The sequence below is a fragment of the Exophiala viscosa genome, assembly GCF_022695815.1.
Source record: "Exophiala viscosa unplaced genomic scaffold EDD37scaffold_5, whole genome shotgun sequence".
Lineage (NCBI taxonomy): Eukaryota > Fungi > Ascomycota > Eurotiomycetes > Chaetothyriales > Herpotrichiellaceae > Exophiala > Exophiala viscosa.
The window spans coordinates 1569032-1587848 of record NW_026944357.1 but is presented as its reverse complement, the minus strand read 5'-3'; the positions used below and the strand labels follow the sequence as shown (position 1 = coordinate 1587848).

General features: G+C 51.0%; 10 protein-coding genes across 10 annotated transcripts; 4 read left to right on the top strand and 6 right to left on the bottom strand.

Moving 5' to 3' along the window:
- Positions 1 to 185: 185 nt before the first annotated feature.
- Positions 186 to 4082, top strand: EDD37DRAFT_417868 (adenosinetriphosphatase). The gene has a single exon (XM_062812544.1). The coding sequence runs from the start codon at positions 316 to 318 to the stop codon at positions 4009 to 4011; it is 3696 nt and encodes a 1231-aa protein (XP_062670468.1). The 5' UTR covers positions 186 to 315; the 3' UTR covers positions 4012 to 4082.
- EDD37DRAFT_417894 (uncharacterized protein) lies at positions 4083 to 5356 on the bottom strand (the record flags this gene model as incomplete). The annotated part of the gene is made up of 3 exons (XM_062812545.1): positions 4083 to 4952; positions 5036 to 5207; positions 5270 to 5356. Coding segments are annotated over 3 exons (1058 nt in total), but the record flags the coding sequence as incomplete, so codon positions are not given.
- A 17-nt stretch (positions 5357 to 5373) lies between these two features.
- On the bottom strand, positions 5374 to 6770 carry EDD37DRAFT_417860 (uncharacterized protein). Its single transcript, XM_062812543.1, has one exon. The coding sequence runs from the start codon at positions 6460 to 6462 to the stop codon at positions 5536 to 5538; it is 927 nt and encodes a 308-aa protein (XP_062670466.1). The 5' UTR covers positions 6463 to 6770; the 3' UTR covers positions 5374 to 5535.
- A 309-nt stretch (positions 6771 to 7079) lies between these two features.
- Positions 7080 to 8200, bottom strand: EDD37DRAFT_650449 (histidine-specific methyltransferase; the record flags this gene model as incomplete). Its single annotated transcript, XM_062818255.1, has 3 exons — positions 7080 to 7114; positions 7176 to 7873; positions 7926 to 8200. The coding sequence occupies 3 exons, from the start codon at positions 8198 to 8200 to the stop codon at positions 7080 to 7082; spliced, it is 1008 nt and encodes a 335-aa protein (XP_062670465.1).
- An 895-nt stretch (positions 8201 to 9095) lies between these two features.
- Positions 9096 to 11276, top strand: EDD37DRAFT_650448 (phenol 2-monooxygenase; the record flags this gene model as incomplete). Its single annotated transcript, XM_062818254.1, has 5 exons — positions 9096 to 9374; positions 9422 to 9896; positions 9950 to 10182; positions 10234 to 10274; positions 10325 to 11276. 5 exons carry the CDS (start codon positions 9096 to 9098, stop codon positions 11274 to 11276), a joined length of 1980 nt encoding a protein of 659 aa, XP_062670464.1.
- Positions 11277 to 11570: 294 nt separating this feature from the next.
- Positions 11571 to 12689, top strand: EDD37DRAFT_417598 (caleosin domain-containing protein). The gene is made up of 3 exons (XM_062812540.1): positions 11571 to 12010; positions 12090 to 12401; positions 12462 to 12689. The coding sequence occupies exons 1-3, from the start codon at positions 11689 to 11691 to the stop codon at positions 12617 to 12619; spliced, it is 792 nt and encodes a 263-aa protein (XP_062670463.1). The 5' UTR covers positions 11571 to 11688; the 3' UTR covers positions 12620 to 12689.
- Positions 12616 to 13873, bottom strand: EDD37DRAFT_417576 (glutathione S-transferase). Its single transcript, XM_062812538.1, has one exon. It carries the CDS (start codon positions 13610 to 13612, stop codon positions 12803 to 12805), a length of 810 nt encoding a protein of 269 aa, XP_062670462.1. The 5' UTR covers positions 13613 to 13873; the 3' UTR covers positions 12616 to 12802.
- EDD37DRAFT_417681 (uncharacterized protein) lies at positions 13706 to 15308 on the bottom strand. The gene is made up of 5 exons (XM_062812541.1): positions 14994 to 15308; positions 14896 to 14938; positions 14293 to 14835; positions 13903 to 14241; positions 13706 to 13854 (listed from the first exon to the last, which is right to left on the bottom strand). The coding sequence occupies exons 1-5, from the start codon at positions 15031 to 15033 to the stop codon at positions 13800 to 13802; spliced, it is 1020 nt and encodes a 339-aa protein (XP_062670461.1). The 5' UTR covers positions 15034 to 15308; the 3' UTR covers positions 13706 to 13799.
- A 276-nt stretch (positions 15309 to 15584) lies between these two features.
- EDD37DRAFT_564113 (uncharacterized protein) lies at positions 15585 to 16814 on the top strand (the record flags this gene model as incomplete). Its single annotated transcript, XM_062813989.1, has 1 exon — positions 15585 to 16814. The coding sequence occupies one exon, from the start codon at positions 15585 to 15587 to the stop codon at positions 16812 to 16814; it is 1230 nt and encodes a 409-aa protein (XP_062670460.1).
- Positions 16815 to 17031: 217 nt separating this feature from the next.
- EDD37DRAFT_417840 (PLAC8 family-domain-containing protein) lies at positions 17032 to 18603 on the bottom strand. Its single transcript, XM_062812542.1, has one exon. It carries the CDS (start codon positions 18254 to 18256, stop codon positions 17249 to 17251), a length of 1008 nt encoding a protein of 335 aa, XP_062670459.1. The 5' UTR covers positions 18257 to 18603; the 3' UTR covers positions 17032 to 17248.
- Between the last annotated feature and the right edge of the window lie 214 nt (positions 18604 to 18817).

Here is an 18817-nt window from a genome sequence, read left to right as displayed (position 1 = left end):
GTCCCCTTGAGTCCCTCCTTTCCAGACCCTGAGAGACCGAGCTCGGCAGGGCCCAAATGTGGGTTTCCGGACCCTCGGGCATCACTAAACCACCAGATCGAGCCACTGTAAGCGAGACCAGCGAGACCTGTCGGCGGCTGTTGATCCGCAGAGTGTCCGCAGGCTGCTTTTGCCACAACCTCATTCGATGCCTAGAAAATCCAGCCACTCACAGTCGTCCAAGGCACGGCCTGCAGATTTGTTCTAGAAATTCATCTCACTTCAAACCAAAAAGACTATCGACAGGCCTGGGTGTCTGGACTGGCCATACCGGTCATGGACGACTTCACATCGCTCGAACTCCTGTCGCTCGTGTCCAAAGTCACTTCCGAACTCCAGAATCACTTGGGCATCAATGACAAGACCCTCGCAGAGTTCGTCATCGATCAACATGAAAAATGTGGAGGAAACCTGCCCGAGTTCAAGACGGCCCTGGCTGCCATGGGGGCAGAGTTCCCCAACAGTCTGGTCGAGAGTGTCGATCGGTTGATCTTGACGATGCATCCCAAGCATAAGGTGCAGAAGAAGACGGAGCAGAATGGAGGAAATACAGACATGGATGCCTTGGATGCAATTGGCCGCAAGGCTAGAGTGTTCAAGGGCCTGTCCGTACCTGATCGAGCACAAAACTGGGACGACTACGAGGATGATATGGTCGAACAAAAAACCATAGACGAGACTCGACCTGCTGATCCAGGGACTCCTGCCGAAGACGATACCTTTGCCCTACTCGAAGGCCTGGCCGGAACAGCGAAGAACGGCACCAATGGACATGCCGAAAGAACCAGGAAGAGAAGTCGGAGTCCTGAGCGGGATGAGTACTCAAGAGACAGAAAACCCAGACAAAAACACTGGTCAAGAAGTCCTAGTCCGCGCGAAGAGAAGAAGTCTCGACGGCACCACAGGGAGCGAGACGAAGATTATGATGGGCATAGAGGCCGACATGATGAGAGACGAAATGGCCATCATAAGAGTAGGCGGCGGGACTATGACGACGATGAAGATTTTCGAAGACCACCTGCGAGAGAAATCGACGACGTCCCTGTTCTGTACAAAGTCTACGACGCAACCATCAATGGTGTGAAGGACTTTGGCGCCTTCGCCAACCTTCAGGGTGTCAAAGGCAATGTCAGTGGCCTTATTCATGTGTCGGCTATTCAAGAAGGGGCAAGAGTCAATCACCCTTCAGATCTGCTTTCTCGGGGCCAGCAGGTCAAGGTGAAAGTACTGAAGATGGAGGACAACAAAATCAGTTTGTCCATGAAGGAGGTCGACCAGATTAGCGGTCAAGATCTGGTACCCTCTCGCCGAATTGCTTCCGGGGCGAATATGGAGCGGCTAGATGGTTTGCCGTCAAATGACCGCTATGGAGGTCTAGGCAGCACAGTCCCTGTCATCGAGGACGACTATCATTCAAGGTCGAACAAGAGCAAGAAGAGAATGACATCTCCAGAACGATGGGAGATTAAACAACTCATCGCTTCAGGAGCAATCTCTGCACAGGATTATCCTGATATTGATGAAGATTACAACGCAGCACTTAACGGTGAAGGGCAACTGGAAGAGGAAGAAGATATTGATATTGAGGTCAAGGAAGAAGAGCCGCCGTTCTTGGCCGGTCAAACCAAACAGTCCCTTGAACTCTCACCCATCCGCGTTGTCAAGGCTCCAGAAGGTTCACTGAATCGAGCGGCTCAAGCAGGAACATCACTTGCTAAGGAGCGCAGGGAATTGAAACAACAGGAAACTGCAGACAAAGCTGCAGAAGAAGCTTCCAAGGTCGACCTCAATGCTCAGTGGCAGGACCCAATGATCAATCCCGAACAACGTAAATTTGCTTCAGAACTCCGACAGGCCCAACAGCAGTCCTCCAAGGCCACTGACGCTGTTCCAGAGTGGAAGCGGGCGACTCAGGGCAAAAATGTGTCGCTTGGACGAAGGACAGATATGACTATCAAACAACAACGAGAGTCACTGCCCGTGTACAAATTCCGGAAACAATTACTCGAGGCCGTTGAGCAAAACCAGCTGCTCATCGTGGTTGGAGATACCGGTTCGGGAAAGACCACTCAACTCACCCAGTATCTTGCTGAAGGAGGTTATGCCAACCACGGAATGATTGGTTGTACACAGCCTCGTCGTGTTGCCGCCATGTCTGTCGCTAAACGTGTCTCGGAAGAAGTTGGATGCGAACTTGGCAGGGAAGTCGGCTACACGATTCGTTTCGAAGATCGGACTTCACCAGACACCAAGATCAAATACATGACTGACGGTATGCTGCAGAGAGAGATTCTGCTTGATCCGGACCTCAAGCGGTACAGTGTTATCATGCTGGACGAGGCACACGAAAGAACCATTGCAACGGATGTGCTTTTCGGATTGCTCAAGAAAACTCTCAAGAGACGTCTTGATTTGAAGGTAATCGTGACCTCAGCAACGCTTGACGCGGACAAATTCTCCGAATATTTCAACCAATGTCCCATCTTCTCCATCCCAGGTAGAACATTCCCGGTCGAGATCATGTACTCAAGGGAACCGGAAGAAGACTATTTGGATGCGGCTCTGACAACTGTCATGCAAATCCATCTCACAGAGCCACCCGGAGATATCCTGCTGTTCTTGACTGGTCAGGAGGAAATCGATACAAGCTGTCAAGTTTTGTTCGAGAGAATGAAGGCTCTGGGACCGAGCGTACCAGAGCTAATCGTATTGCCTGTCTATTCTGCGCTACCTAGTGAAATGCAAAGCCGGATTTTCGACCCTGCACCCCCTGGAAGCAGGAAGGTGGTCATTGCGACAAACATTGCCGAAACTTCTATTACGATCGATCATATCTACTATGTCATCGATCCGGGCTTTGTCAAGCAGAACGCATACGATCCCAAACTGGGCATGGATTCACTTGTTGTTACTCCAATCTCTCAGGCGCAGGCCAAACAAAGGGCAGGACGAGCCGGTCGAACAGGACCTGGCAAATGCTTCAGGCTGTATACCGAAGCGGCATACCAATCCGAAATGTTGCCGACCAGTATTCCTGAGATTCAACGCCAGAACTTATCGAACACCATTCTCATGCTCAAAGCGATGGGTATCAATGACCTGTTACACTTTGACTTTATGGATCCTCCTCCGACAAACACCATGTTGACGGCCCTTGAGGAGCTGTACGCCTTGTCCGCTCTCGACGATGAAGGTCTCCTTACTCGACTTGGACGTAAAATGGCGGACTTCCCTATGGAACCGTCGCTGTCTAAGGCACTCATCGCCTCGGAGGATATGGGCTGCTCAGATGAGATGCTCACCATCGTTGCCATGCTGTCTGTCCAGACCGTGTTCTACCGCCCGAAGGAGAAGCAACAACAGGCCGATCAGAAGAAGAGCAAGTTCCACGATCCTCATGGCGACCATCTGACTCTGCTCAATGTGTATAACGCATGGAAAACCTCGCGGTACAGTGACCCCTGGTGCTTCGAGAATTTCATCCAGAAGCGACAGATTGCACGTGCTCGAGACGTCCGTCAACAACTGGTAAGCATCATGCAGCGGTACAAGCATCAAATCGTGTCGTGTGGGCGAAGCACAGTTAAGGTCAGGCAAGCTTTGTGTTCAGGCTTCTTCAGGAACTCGGCGCGGAAGGACCCACAGGAAGGGTACAAGACGCTTATCGAGGGCACGCCAGTGTATATGCATCCCAGCAGTGCGTTGTTCGGCAAGCCGGCTGAGCATGTCATCTTCCATACCCTCGTGCTTACGACCAAGGAGTATATGCATTGTGCGACGGTCATTGAGCCGAAGTGGCTTGTCGAGGCGGCGCCGACGTTCTTCAAGGTCGCACCAACGGATCGTTTGAGTAAGCGCAAGAAGGCTGAACGCATCCAGCCTTTGCATAATAAGTTTGCGGGCGAGGATGATTGGAGATTGAGTTCGCAGAAGAAGCAAGGGAGAGGTGGTGGTGGTGGGACTTGGGGCTAGTTGTGTCTGTTGGATGGACATTTTTCAAAAGTACAAGATACCCATATCATGTCATACATCTGCGTCTACAAAAGTAAGGCTGGCTCGAAAGGGTGTCTAATGCTTGTATACCGACCTCGAGTCGTTTCTATACTGCATTTATTCATGTCATGATCGCCCTGGACATTCCGCCATTTGGCGCAGTCTTATCTTTGAAGATATTCTTCACACTCTTCAACACAGGCGGCGCTATAACAACGTCCTGCAGATTCTTCTGCCTTCCCAAATCCCCTTCTTCTCTCCTCTTTTTCTCGAGCTGTTTCCACGGATCGACATCGTCTTTTGCCAATTTCTTTTTCTTTTTGCCGCTGCCGGCGGCCTTATCGATCCCGGCTCCAAGCCAGAGCAGGTCATCTTCTTCCTTCTGGTCCGCGAGATCATCTTGCTCTTCCTCGCGCTTTGCGTGGATCTTGGCCTCGGTCGCGCGCCATTCGGATTGCAGCCTTGCTAAGCGTTTGTTGTGCTTTGTTAAGGGTGTTTTGAGTTTCTCGAGGCCGGCGATCTGAGGAGTGCGGGTCCTGTGTTTGGGGATGGATGTTAGGGGAAGGGATTGGTCGACGCGGGCGTTGAACTCGGAGAGGCGTTCGCCTGGGAGGATTTGGAGGGTCTTTTGAGACGTTGGTGGTGCTGGGGTTGATGCCGTGGTTGTAGTGGTTGTGGATGTAGATTTGCTGTTCTTTGTCTTTTTCTTCTTGGGTCGGTCACCGTTGTCGAGACCGGAGGGGCCGCGTTTGCCGGTGGTTTGAAAGGCCATCAGGCGGGCGAAGGCTTTCGGGGTATCATCTTTATCTGGTTTCTTGCGCTTGTGCTCGCGCTTTTTCGTCGGTGGTTCAGATGTGAATACTGTTTCTTGCTTTTTGGGAGGCAAGGTTTTGGCGCGGGAGGTGGGTGGGAGGTCGAAACTGGTCGTCGTGTTAGCAAGTGCAATGTAAGAAGGGTGGAGAGCAGAGCGATCAGTTGAGATGGAATTTGGGCGGGTGCTTACTCTGAGGCGTCCTTGTCGTCGCGCTTGCGTTTGTGCTTGTGAGGCATCTTGGTGGTTGGGTTCGGTGACTTTGGTATGCAATGGAGGTGAAGGAGATACTGTACGGCTCTGGAGTTGCAATGCCTACCAGTACTGACATGTGAGGCAGAAGAAAAAAATATGGTTGGCGAGGCTAAATGCGGGGTTGATGTTGGAGAAGCACAAGGCTGAGGCCAGATAAGATCTCTAACTTACTTCTCACTACTGGAATGGCGTTCTTTCTTTCATCTCGAAGCTTACTCGGACTACCGAAGACTGTCCGGTATCGCAGCTCGAGCATGCTGTCAGCTGGCGAGGTCGAATCAGGTCAGAAATATGAGCAAGTGTCAAGAATCATGCAGTGAGAATTCTGGCATATGAACCAATGCTGAACTTTCACGCTGACAAAAGGACCGTGATACCTCATTGGGAGGCAATCTCATACTACACTACGAGGTGCGTTGGCTGTTAAAGCTGGCCGGTCAATGTTGACCATAACCTCCCTGTTCGTCTTCCTCCCCTTCCTGGCCATATGCTCCTTCACCTTCCTCTCCCTGACCATACTGTTCCTCATCCTCCTCTCCCTGACCATATTGTTCCTCACCTTCCTCTCCTTGGCCATACTGTTCCTCGCCCTCTTCACCCTGGCCAGCTCCATCTTGTTCGTGCTCACCAGCGCCCCCTTGTCCTTGTTCCTGTTCCTCGTATTGCTCAAATTCCTCTGGGGCTTGGGCAAGGACCTGAACGCCAGACTTCAAGGCCTGCTCAACCTGGGGATCTGCTGAGAAGTCTAACCCACCTTGTCCTTGATCAACCAATTCCAAGAAAGCTAAGACACCCAGGCCAACATGTGCCTGGAGGAACTTTCCAGCCGCACTGGTGGCGGTCTGTTCATCAAATTGGCCCTGCTGAGCGTTCTGGAGGCTCTGGTGGAGAGCATTGAGCGCTGTGCTCGCGCTCTGATCATTGCCTGGATGCGCAGAGGTGACCAAGCTGTAAAGGAAGGTTTCGAAAGCCTGCCACTCTTCTGCAGTGACTGTGCCGGACTGAGAGGCGTGTTCCATGGCTTGAATGTCGCTGGGGAAGTGTTGTGAGAGTGTCTCGAAACTTGGCTGACTAGTAGCCGGGTGGGCGCCTGCCTGACCTGCCTGGGCCGTTTGGGCTATAGCAGGGTTCGTAGATGTCGCATTACCACCATGAGGAGCAGATGCTGCTGGTGCCTTTGCGAGGAGGCTGACGGCTGCAGGTGCGGCTGCTGCATTGTTTACGTCTGCGGCGCTGCCTGTCGTTGGGCTTGGTGGTGCTGGAGTTCCTCCACCGATTATGCCAGGCAGAGCGTCTGCCACCTTGGGTATTACCTTTCCAGCGATGCCTATGGCTTTGGGAATGAGGGATGCGACTGCGCCCATGGTGATATCGTGCTCCCAGTGTCTGCTCTTGAGGGTCAGATGTGAGGAGGATGAATGAATGAATGAATGAAAAGTCAACAGGTGCTCGATCACAAGAGGATCTGGGAGCCGAGTTCTATTCAACCGCAAGCTCGCCAAATCGTAGATGAAGGGACGCTTTTTATATCTTCAGCCTTGCCGCTGGGTATTGTCAGCAAACAAATCCATGCACCTGAAATAGTCGCTTGCTGATTGAAGATGACCTCGGTGTTTGTGTTGCATCTGGATGTATTACTGTCAATGTGGGCAAGGCGGTCCGAGTCGGGGGCTAAAAGAGACTTGAGGGCTTCGTCTCACGCTGGGAAGGGCCGCAATTTGGCCGCCCAATTGTCGTAGCCATAATTGAATATGGTGCTGACTGCTCCCATAAGATTGTTTTGATATATAGCATAAGGTACTTTGTAGTTGCAGTATAAGATGCTGACACGTCCCAGACGGACTTTGATACAAAGATAACCTTCAGGCTTACGCCTAGAAAATTCAGAAGTAATCCTCATGTGTAGATATGCGGAGGATGCCGGCAGCTGCGATAATAGACCATGGAATATTCGTTGGCGTTAGTCCATACATGCACCCCGTTAATTCGGATGCGTGGCGGTCATGAGATGGAGACCTAGAACCCGTCAGCTTTTGGATCTTGATGGTCATATCAGAGAGGACACTGCAACACCTACCGTAACCATGTGACTGAGTATGCCATTCCTTCACTGGTCGCAGTCCAGAGTGTCGCCATAGAGTCTCTCGCTCCTCAGGTCCATACTTTTGGCTAGCCACGACAAATACTTCCTCGCCCGCTGTCAACCAACGACCTTCGAACTCAATGTCTTTCTTGGGTATCAAATATTGTTCATGCCTCTTCGATTCAGCTTTCCACTTGCCACGGTGCTCCCAGTCCTCTTGGCGGAAGATTTCTTGCCCAAGTACTCCATTGGCATGGGTCAGAACGTTCCGAATGAATCTTTCGTTGCGATGTTCAGAGTCGTTATACGCTGACCAGACCTTCTGACCATCCAGACAGCCGTCTAAGCCGATCAGCATTAACGTTGAGTTACCAGCGGATGAAGGCGGTCCAGGCAAGTTTGCGAACCGAGACAGAAACTTGGCTGCTTCTTGTCGATCGAAGCCTCCCAATGTACTCCCCAAAGACATGATGCATCGTGGTTTCGAACTCATTTCTGAGCTTCTCAACCAGTCGAGTCCATCGTCATAGCTGCCAAACAGGCCATGACAGCGGACGTATTGGAACTCTCCGGGCTTGATGTCCCGCAGTGTGTGCTCCAGTTCGGATCGGTCCAGGTCGAGAGCATAATAGTCGACACGCTTCCGACTTCTTTCGATTGCTTCCAGGAGGATTTTGACCTTCCTCAAACATCTGTGACATTGGTTAGACAGTTCAGCCTCGCAAGGAGCGGTCTCATTCCCACCCGCTGCCTAATTCTACCAGGACCGAGTCGGGTGCCAAAGCTTGCGCAATCTCATCACTGTGCTTCTCCAATAGCTCAATCTCACAGTTGGTCAAGTAGTACTCGGGGGCATAGGTGATGGCTTCGAAGTACTTCAAGCCCTTTTCGTCCCACAACAATAGTGGATGAAATGTGGACGCCTTGGATTTCAGGCTGTTGCGTGTCTCATTACCCAGCACCACCTCGTCAGCATCGGACTTGATCTCGATGATATCTATGGGGTCTTTGGATATCATGCTGGGCGAGCCTCCTTTGGGGACAACAAAGGTACGAACCCTCCCGCACCCCCTCGGGTGCTGGTACATGTATTATATAGGTAACCCGAGACGCATTGGTCCAATTTAGGATCAAGCCACCGTCATGTCATGATCCGCCAACATAGATCGGGGAAATTTCTTCCTCGACCAGGCACCTTTTCTCTTCCCCGTAAAGTGCCCCTGCAGATGTTCCAAGCCAATGGGATTCAATGAAGAGGTGCGAGCAGAACTGCCACCCCTGGACCGGGTTAGAGGTCATCGATGGCACAATTGCGAACCAACAAAGTCTTCTCGATTTCCCACATGGCGGAAACCGAGTCCGCCATGACAATGTGCATAACATCCAACTGCAAACCGCGGAGAAAATGGCCGGAAGATGAAGTTATTGGACGGATCGAGGCCGGAGATATCGACCCGCTTTTGATGTCATGCCACTAATGTTTATTGGTATTTTTGTCTTGGGTTAATGACATCATCTCATTGTGTACCAGATTCAACCTATCGGATTTGAGCCTCCTTGAATCTCCTTTCTTTCGGAATCCTTCCTGATGAAATACCCGTCCAACACCTGCACGTACCGGTCAATAATGAAGCCATCATGACTTTTCTGCGCATTATTGGACTTACAACTAAACTTGTACAACTTTGCCGATTGAAACTGTGCCTGACTAGTGCCTCGTGTGACCGTGCCTGGTCATTCAAGGCCCAATAATCATGACGCATTGTTCACAGGCACAAATGTACCCCGTAATGTTTCAACAACTACTCATGACAGGCAGCTGGATTGTGTGATAGCGTACCGTCTCTCGTTACTGAAATATTTGCGACATCTGAACACCAACCTTGCTCACTGTCGCCGGATACCATATCCGAGATGAAGCTAGAGTTGCCGTCTAGCAGCTCGACCGCAGAAGACCAGAACACAAGCTATACTGATCTCCTAATTGTGGGCGCAGGGCCAGCAGGTCTAACTCTCGCCGCCTGGGCCAGCCGGTATGGACTAAAAGCTCGCATCATTGATGATAAGGAAACCCAGGTACACGAGGGTCGGGCAGATGGCTTGCATCCAAGGACGATAGAAATTCTCGATAGTTTCGGGATCGCAACACCAATCCTCAAATATGGAGCGTCGATACGAGAGATTTGTTCATGGGTAAGATCTCCTGACATGGTGGTTCCCTCACTCTGACCCTTGACAAGAATCCGTCCGACGATGATGACAGCCGCATCGAGAGAACACAGAGGATCCGTGACATGGAGATGGACCTGAGTCGGTTTGCGCAAGGAGCTATCAAGCAAGGATATATTGAACGCGCATTCATCGACCTGCTCGAGGATGAAGGTGTTCTCCAAGTCGAACGCAACGTAATCACTGAGTCCGTCTCTCACGTCGACTTACAACAGCAAAAGCACGGAGAGTATGCAATCACTCTCAACGTAGCTCACCGGAACAAGTCAGGATCAAGCGGTACTGAAACAGCCGATGTTATCACGGAAAATCTCGCCGACAGATCTCTAGATAGCGACGTCAGGAGAGAGCAAATACATGCCAAGTATCTGGTTGGCGCCGATGGGGCACACAGCTGGGTTAGGAAGCATTGCGGCTTCGAGCTCAACAAAAATCGAACTCAGAAACACTTCGGTGTTATGGATATAGTGCCCCGGACAAACTTCCGTAAGTCATCCCAAAGACTAGCCCGACAGCCTTCACTCACTGATCTGGGACAGCCGACGTGCGGATCTCCTGTGTCATCCACTCAGCTCGACATGGGAGTATTATGACTCTCCCCCGCGAAGGTCGCCTGATCAGGTGCTATGTTCAGTTGGCCGAAACTGGGGGTGAGGAGGACAGGTTCGATGACAAGAAGGTCTCTTTTGAAGATATCCTCACCAAAGCACAAAAGATCATCAGCCCGTATAACCTGGAAAGTGGGGAATGCCAGTGGTGGTCAATCTACACGGTAAGCACCATGTACGGGTGTCTGAAGTTATACTGCTAATTCATCCTTTAGGTGGACCATCAGATAGCCAAAACCAACAGCCTACACGATCGGTATGTAGCCTCGACTTTGACGAGGACAGTGTTGCTGACTATGGTGCCAGCATCTTCATTGTCGGCGATGCAGTACATGCGCATACTCCGACCATGGGAGCAGGAATGAATGTCTCAATCCAAGACTCCTTTAATTTGGGCTGGAAGTTGGCCATGGTCATCAAAGGCCTGGCAAAGCCCCAGTTGCTTGACACGTACCGGGACGAGAGGCATAGGGCTGCCGAAACACTCCTCGACCTCGACCAGGAAATGTCACAATTCTTCGTCCAAGGACCTTGTGACAATTCGAAGAACTACGACGAATTTCGGAAGAAGTTCACCCCTTTTTTGAGCGGTACAGGCGTCATATACGGCCCATCAGTGATCAGGGCCGAGGACGACAATGATGAACAAGTCAATGGCGATTCAGGAAGCCCAGCAAAAGCTGGAAAATCGAAATTTCACTCCCAGAAGAGTCTTGCTCGAAACATCCTGACTGGTCAGCGCCTGGATTCTCACATAGTCGTCAATCAGGCAGACGCAAGTCCTCGTCACATCCACGACTTCATGACATCGACCGGTCCTTGGAGGATCATCATCTTCGCTGGCGACTTGACGAAAACAAAACAATGGGAACGCCTAGAGTCTCTCGCCAGGCGTCTTTCAGATCAAAACTCTATCGTTTGTAGGCACCTGAGGCCGAACGAACCCAAGGAAGCGGCGGTCGAGATCTTCACTATCCACTCAGCGCCACGAGTCGAGATCGAATTGTTGGACTTGCCCGAGGTGCTGCGTCCTTACCATGAAACGCTAGGGTACGACTACTGGAAGGTGTTCGCTAGTGAGACTTCGATCAAAGAGCGCGAAGGAGATCCGGAAGATGCCTACAGCAGATATGGCATTGATGCACAACATGGGTGCGTCGTTATATGTCGGCCTGACCAGCATGTGTCTCTTGTGTGCGATATGGAAGACGTTGACATGATAGACGAATTCTTTGAACAAGTCTTGGTCTCGAGCTGACCGTGCTGGACAGCAAGCTGGGAATGGTACCGTCTTTGAAGAGTATCGGCATTGTGAGGAGCTCTGGGTCTGGGATTCTCTTATTGAGCATAGCGCACAGGCGTCTAGAGGCGAGACGAGATCTTGAAAAGGCTGTACGTTAAAAATGACTCGCAATGGGAATAGATCAATATGAGCACGTGGAGGCCCTGCATATATCTCAAGTCTTTCACATGTCAATGTCAAACGAAGTCGGGCCGCATAGGTGTACATGATGCAATGCTCGCTTCACATGCATACCCGACCCGAACATGCTCATTACATCAAAGACGCAAAGAACAATACTATAGTATAAAACTTGGTCGCATCTCTTTTTATTTCCGGTAGGCTGTAGCGTTGCAACAAAGACCCTCAAAGCGTACCCAAGGTCATCATGGATGTCAAACACCAAGGCCTCTACCAAGGCCCCAACGGAGTCAACGCCGAAGAACCATTTCCCACCGCAATCTACCAGCAACCAGTGACAGTGGAACGCAAACCATTCATACCCTCAAAGCAGGATAAGTTGAAAGACGCCGGCACAGCCAGGGCCAACATCGCTGCTGACACCAGATGTCCCAATGGAACACTTGAAGGAGACTTTGCCGAACGACACAAACACCAGACCGTCGTCCAGCAGCACTGCGACTACTTTGACACCGACCACGACGGAATCCTGTGGCCCTCCGACACATACAATGGCTGTCGGAAATGGGGTGAGTCCAAAAAAACAAATCCAAACTCCATCATCCTCTCATCTTGGGTCAGGTCGAAGTTAATGTGTGTGTGTGACAGGATGGAACATCTTCTTAAGCCTTCTAGCAACCTTCATCATCAATTTCAATCTGTCCTACCCAACTGTACCAGGCTGGCTGCCGGACCCCTGTTTCCGCATCTACCTCAACCGTGTGTACAAGTGCAAGCACGGCAGCGACAGCATGACATACGACAACGAAGGCCGCTTCAGATCGCAGAACTTTGAGGACATCTTTGCCAAATACGACCGCGACAACAAGGGCGGCTTGACGGTAGCAGATGTGAAAGATTTCATTAGAGGTCAAAGTATGGTTCTGGACTTGTTCGGAATCAATGCGACTATTTTGGAGTGTGAGTACAATGCCGCCCATGCATGATCTTGATCATCGACTAATCTAACGGGCCATCCAGGGACTGCAGTGTACTTGCTGCTCTGGCCCGAGGACGGAATCATGAGGAAAGAAGACATTCGTGGTATTTATGATGGCAGCATCTTCTACAAGAAGGCCGACGAGTATGCGATCAAGACTGGCAAGGAACCACAGCCAAAGGTGAAGAAGTTGAAGTGATTCTTCAAGCAAGATTGTTACTGTAATGGTAAGGGTGAGATTTGGCCGAAGAAACACCGGTAGAATCATCTCCAGGAGTAAGAAACCTCCTCAACTACATTCCCTCGTTTTCTCCCAAACATGTTGCCGTCAACACTGGCTTTGTGCCGTTCTTCATGCAAAAGTCGTTGTGAGCGGTCTTTCCTATTCCATCGGATCTGGCCACGAAAATCGAATATTCCGCTTCTTCAACCCTTCCACCACGATGTCCACACCTCCAGACTTGATCATCCACTCCAGCCGGTGGTCTCGATACTCACGCCTCATCACACCTTTTTCCAAAGCCCCTGCAGCTCCCTTGAGAAGCTTGTTCCCCGCTTGATATTCCTCGTATGTAGCCTTCACAGAGTCGCGCTGCATTGCTCTCTCGCACCAATCTCTCAGGGCAGATCCTGGCAGCGGTCCCAAGTCATAGAACATCGACCGATTGACCATAGGCCACACACAAAGGTCAGCCCAGCCGAATCGCTCGCCGCCGAACCACTCAGCATCGCCGAGCTGTTCCGTCAGCCAGGCTTGAATCTGTTTGACCTGATGATTGGCTTGCTCGTGAAGTTTGGCCGCTTGTTCTCCGTGCGCCCGTTCAAAGTTGGTGACTTCGCTTACGCCCCAATTGAGCGCCTCGTACTGCGAGTCACAAACCTCCTCTATCATTCGAGCTCTTGCTCGTTCCCTTGGGCTTCTTGGCAGGAGCGGTGTCTCGGGATACTTGTCCTCCAAGTACTCTAGGATGATGGTCGAGTCGGTAATCTTGAAGTCGCCGTCAATCAGGAGGGGTACTTCGAGTCGCATATTATGTTCCGAAAAGTTTGACGGCACAGCAGCTTTGTCGCCATTCCCAATGCCTCTTGGAGTTTCCAGCTTGAATGGTATCTTCTTCTCTCGGAGTGCAATGCGCACCTTCTGCGCATAAGAGCTCACAGGGTGGTCCCAGAGGAACAGCTCTTGGGCCATGTTGTGTTGATACGTCGTTGCAACGGGAGAAATGTTTGGGATTGTATCTCGGTGGTATTATTTCGCACTTAAGAGGAGCACAAGATACAGTTCTGTTATGCTCCGATGTTGCAAACCGATAGAGTTTCGTCATTGCCCGCAACCCGATTAACCTAGGTTGATGTTGGTGCCTTCTCCACAAACGTCCTCATGTCGTCGAGAGCAATTTCTCCAGAAACTCTTGTCTGACCACGGCTCCAAATCTACTCGATGTCAGCGTAATTCAAGCACAATGCCTTGTGTCAACTCACCCGTAACACTTGATATCTTGCAACAGCCTATCAGAAAGAACATTCAGATTCTCAAGCTTCAGATTATGAAAATGAGGGTGTAGTGTAATCTGTTGCCATGCTTGAACTGGACTCATCTCCGAGTCTTCGATGGGTAGTTCTGGCGAATAGTCCAACAACCGTTTGAGCGTGTCTTTCGGTGCTTGCCATGTGGATCCAGAGGGCAGCGCTTTTGGTGTATCTCGTGAACAGCACAATAATGCATGTGTTGCCAAATGCACATGACCGTGAGGAGAATCTTGATCCTGACCCTCGGACGAGGATGCTTGCAGGATATGCGGAAGACATGGATTCTCGAGCCTAGAGTGGTCAAACTTCACTGCACCTTGGCGAACCATGAACACCACTCACTTGAGCACAAACTCCATACCAACGGTGATCAAGTCCATGTCCATCAAACACACCTTGTCACTGAACTGCGGCGGATGCCTCAGTTGTGCCATCATTTGCCCACCGACCGAGACTGATTCGTGTTTGGTGATTGCATCGGCGTGGGCATTTCCGATAGGTGATAGATCCGGGGAAGGTAGCTGTCCGGGGTTGTTGCCCTGAGACGTGTTGCGAATATGCAAATGTGCTGCTTGAGCTCCTTTAGACTCGACCCAGATGACAGCATTGACAGGGTCACGATCAGAAGGATCATTGATATCAGGCATGGCATTGGCGGATATATTTGGTGCCTGAGCGAGACCCATGCCATGACCATCATGACTACCCACAAAAGTGTGAAGTTTTTGGTTTTCGGATTCGGATTCATTCAACCTGGCTTCAAGCCTCGACACCCTAGACTGGAGATGTTGAATCTGGACCTGGGTGTCGATCTCGTTCTTCAGCAAAGAAGTGACTTGCTTCTCCAAAAGCCTAAGGTAGTTCTCTTTTCGCTCTCGAAAGGTCCTGGGTCAAGAAGTCAATTCCAGGCCTTGTCAGGTCTCCCGATTGTCGACTCTCACTCACCTCTGTGCTCGGCGCAATTGCTCTTTCCGATTCGCCGCACGTTCTAAGAGTCCCTTAGTAAGCTTTCACCGTTTTCGTAGGATCACCATTTCACTCACCCTCTGGAGTCCGGAAAAGCGGACGGAAAATGTCTCTCATACTGTCCCTCGCATGCTAGCTGAAGTGCGATGGAAGCGAGCGGGCATAATCAATTATTTCCCTTCTCGGATCCCAAAAATCTCGAGGTTAGTACTTGCAGATATAAGAGCAGATATCGGGTCAAACTTACTAAGTTAGCTGCACATTCTGGCAAATGTCGGCGCTTGCGCAGGAGGCTCTGAAACTCCACCTGTGACCCTGACAAGGCTTGATGGATAATCAAAGAATACCCAAAACATGTTAGCTTCCCACTAACCTTGCACGTTATGCTTTGACGCGATAACGAATCAGGAGATTTTCGATCTGGTCATCAGTTGCGGAGTATGAGGCTGCTTTTCTCACACTATGTCAGTATGGAAACGTTCCATCATGGCGCCGGGTTTACTCGACGTCAAGATGCAGAAATGTAGTGACAGAATGTTCGACATAGAAAGGTATATATAAAAGTGCTCACCGATGGCGGTTGAGGGCGACATACCTCTGCTCTCACCAGGCTGAACATTTGAATTAAAGTCCGAGTCATTGTGACATTCATACCCCAGCGATACAAAATGCTGTCTCATATCATATATGCTCTCCTTGCCTCTTTGGCCATCATTTCCAACGTGTCCGCCGCTCCATCCCATAGCCGCAGCAAGACCAAGTGGACCAACAACAGCCCAAAAGCAGTATACCTGATCACCAACGACCAACAAAACGCCGTGGCTGCACTCCCCATAGCAGCAGACGGCACCTTGTCTGCAGGGACAATTACTTTGACCGGAGGAGCAGGATCCAATGCCATTGATGGTGCGACGGACCAACCAGCGACACCCGATGCATTGATCGGACAGTCAGCCTTGACGATTGCTGGGCAGCACATCTTTGCAGTCAATCCCGGCAGCAATACCCTGTCCATGTTCGCCATCGATGCAAGCAATTCCACCAAACTCACCCTGCTTGGCCAGCCAGTCGATCTTCCCGGCGACTTTCCCAACACTGTCGCGGCATCTGTAAAGCACAAAACTGTATGTGTTGGGACAACAGGAGCGACGAACGGTGTGTCTTGTTCAAGCTTTAGCCGTAGCGGGCTCAGTGCGATGGACGGCCTGCGTTCCTTCAACCTGAACCAAACAACTCCACCAGTCGGACCGACCAACACAGTTTCGCAGCTCTTCTTCTCGGAAGACGAATCTAGACTATTCGCCACAGTCAAAGGAGACCCCACGGTGAACAACACAGGCTTCTTCTCGGTCTTCCCGGTGGATACGTCCTCGTGGGGCAAACCGGCGACCGTGGCCACGACCGACGTTCGAAGTTCCCCTGATGGGACGGCTGTCCTTTTCGGCTCCGCTAATATCCCTGGCGCATCCTTAGTCTTTGTGACGGATGCTTCCTTCGGAGGCGCAGTGCTTGATGTTGATCCGGCCACGAACGTTGCTTCACTAGTTGCAAAGCAAGCAATTGATGGCCAGGCTGCCACATGTTGGGCAACGATTTCATCAGTAACAAACAGTGCGTTTGTGACCGATGTCGGGGTCAATCGTGTCGTTGAGATGAGTCTTACTAACGCAAGCATCATCGCCGAGACTGATCTCTCCGCCAACGGTGATCCCGGCTTGATCGACCTCAAGGCCGCCGGCAATTTCATATATGCTTTGTCCCCCGGAAATGGCACAACACCTGCAGCCATTACGGTTCTCGATGTCTCGGGTGGTCAAGGAAGTGCCAAATCCATTCAGCACCTCACGTTGACTAGCATGGGTGTCGATAAGAATGCGCAGGGTATGGCAGTCGTGTGAGAGTTGCAGCTCACATCTTAGAAGGAGGCCCTTTTAGATGGAGTGTGAATTTGAGATACTGCCTTCTAGAGGCCCACTAAACGTACCCAGTCAATCTTTTCACATTGCTTCCCTTCCTCTTTACTTTACCATGTCTGCAGTCGCCTCTGTTGTTGGTGCCAGGCACTGACAGCCACAATGATATCGGGAGCCCCGGATGGGAAGACCGAAGCATGGGTTTGAAGTCAGTCATAGAGACGCGGCCCGTCTCGACCCTGAAACCTCGGTGGCTGAACGTCGCTCCAGGCATGTCCAATCGCATATCGATATCGCTGCGAACAACGTTGCATTGATTGCACCGTGGCGGACTTCTTCGGAACGGTGTCGGGTTCATCTGCTGCCAACACATACACGTCGCCCATCTTACTATGGCCGTGCAAATGCTCGAGGCTTACTTACCTTGGAGGTGGGCTAAAGTTCATGCCAGTAGGTGCAACATACCCTTCTTGATTTGTAGAGACCCCAGGTTTTCTTGCCTGCTCCTCGCGGTATCGAACCTCTTTCTCATCCTGAGCAACAACACAGCAACAGCAACAAAACCCTTTGACGCAATCACCGGGAACATTGCCTGCCTCAGAGCTCATGTTGTAGGTCTTGCGTATGCGTGTATGTTGAATGGCGCTCAGAACACCATTGATGCCACACAGGATTGCGAACGCTATACATGATCCATTAACAGCAGTGTAGCCGAGCATATTGGTTGGGTCTTTCCGTTCTCCTCGCAAACCCAGCCGATACTGCGTGCGTCCATAAACGATGCAAGGACAGAAAAGCCCAGTCAAACACGTGGAAGGCTCTGCGCAGGAACAAAGGCCGTGTTGCCATGAACCACCCCGTATTGATTGTGGACTAGGAGTATATATGCCGACTGAAAATTGAGCAGGATCGGAAGGGGGAGGAACGATGGCCATATTGGTGCTTGCTCGTTGGGCCACCTTGGGAGTGGTGGGTGTCAAAGGGTTGACGTCCGGCTCAATCGGTGCTGTCAACTTTTTCACTTGGTCTGGAGCTTGTTTGACAGGATCCGGTGGCTGAGGAGTTGTGGAAGGTTGTTCCTGAATTTGAGTTGATGGGGGTACAGAGCTTGGTAGCTGTGAAGCTGCCTGCTGCGTGCTATATGCAGTCTGATACCGCGGTTCCTCGACGTACATCTGCTGTACTACCCTGGGATCCTGCATCTGATATGGATGTGCTGATGCAGCATTGCCACGTTCCGTATTCTGCACCTGGTGTTCCGATACTTGTGGTGGTGACGATGTCCCTTGTTCTTCTCTTGTAGGATTTGTCCACGTGCGATTCTTTACATCTGCCGGTGTCTCCATCCATGAATACCTGCGATCCGAGGACGGTTGAGGTGGCTGCAGTGAGGGTGGGTTAACCCGAGGATATTCGTAATTTTTCATTTCTCGATTGACAAGGGCGGCGGCTGCCCTGGAATGTCGTAGAGGTTTATGACAGAGGAGGTCATTATTCTCTGTACCCAATGAAGATGGCTCGGATTTGGGCAGCCATAAGGAAACAAATACAAGATAGGTGAGGAATATGGGGAGCAACGACGATTACCTTGTGACCTGATCATTGTCTCGCTGAGCGCCGGCGAGGGTTCTCCCGGGGCCAGGGACTCTGTACGGCGTCCACAGCTCGTGTTCATCATCACTGGTGCTTGGAAGCAGTCACCGTGCACGATTGGACTGCAGAGGTTGCAGCTAGAACTCGGCAAAATCCATGGCGCTTACGAATACAAGAGACAAAGTCCACCAGGGGTCAGCTGCAGCTACAGGTATTTCACAGCGACATCACTGTGCAACAATGAAACGAGCGAAGGAAATACTGCTGCACTGCCGCCAGCCAGGATCAAAAAGAGGACGGAGAGGAGAAGAAAGTGTGTTTGTTGTTTCCGTAATTTAGGTCACCGTTTATAAGCCAGGCGCCTGCTGCCGTCGATGGAAACTTCCTTTTCACAC

Excerpts from the sequence above, each read along its gene's own strand:
- EDD37DRAFT_417868 (XM_062812544.1), top strand. The coding sequence starts at position 316 with ATGGACGACTTCACATCGCTCGAACTCCTGTCGCTCGTGTCCAAAGTC.
- EDD37DRAFT_417860 (XM_062812543.1), bottom strand. The coding sequence starts at position 6,462 with ATGGGCGCAGTCGCATCCCTCATTCCCAAAGCCATAGGCATCGCTGGA.
- EDD37DRAFT_417598 (XM_062812540.1), top strand. The coding sequence starts at position 11,689 with ATGGATGTCAAACACCAAGGCCTCTACCAAGGCCCCAACGGAGTCAAC. Across the intron at positions 12,011-12,089 it reads CAATGGCTGTCGGAAATGGG|GATGGAACATCTTCTTAAGC; the intron begins GTGAGTCCAAAA and ends TGTGTGTGACAG. Across the intron at positions 12,402-12,461 it reads CAATGCGACTATTTTGGAGT|GGACTGCAGTGTACTTGCTG; the intron begins GTGAGTACAATG and ends CGGGCCATCCAG.
- EDD37DRAFT_417576 (XM_062812538.1), bottom strand. The coding sequence starts at position 13,612 with ATGGCCCAAGAGCTGTTCCTCTGGGACCACCCTGTGAGCTCTTATGCG.
- EDD37DRAFT_417681 (XM_062812541.1), bottom strand. The coding sequence starts at position 15,033 with ATGAGAGACATTTTCCGTCCGCTTTTCCGGACTCCAGAGG. Across the intron at positions 14,836-14,895 it reads CAATTGCGCCGAGCACAGAG|GACCTTTCGAGAGCGAAAAG; the intron begins GTGAGTGAGAGT and ends TTCTTGACCCAG. Across the intron at positions 13,855-13,902 it reads CAAGATATCAAGTGTTACGG|ATTTGGAGCCGTGGTCAGAC; the intron begins GTGAGTTGACAC and ends GACATCGAGTAG.
- EDD37DRAFT_417840 (XM_062812542.1), bottom strand. The coding sequence starts at position 18,256 with ATGAAAAATTACGAATATCCTCGGGTTAACCCACCCTCACTGCAGCCA.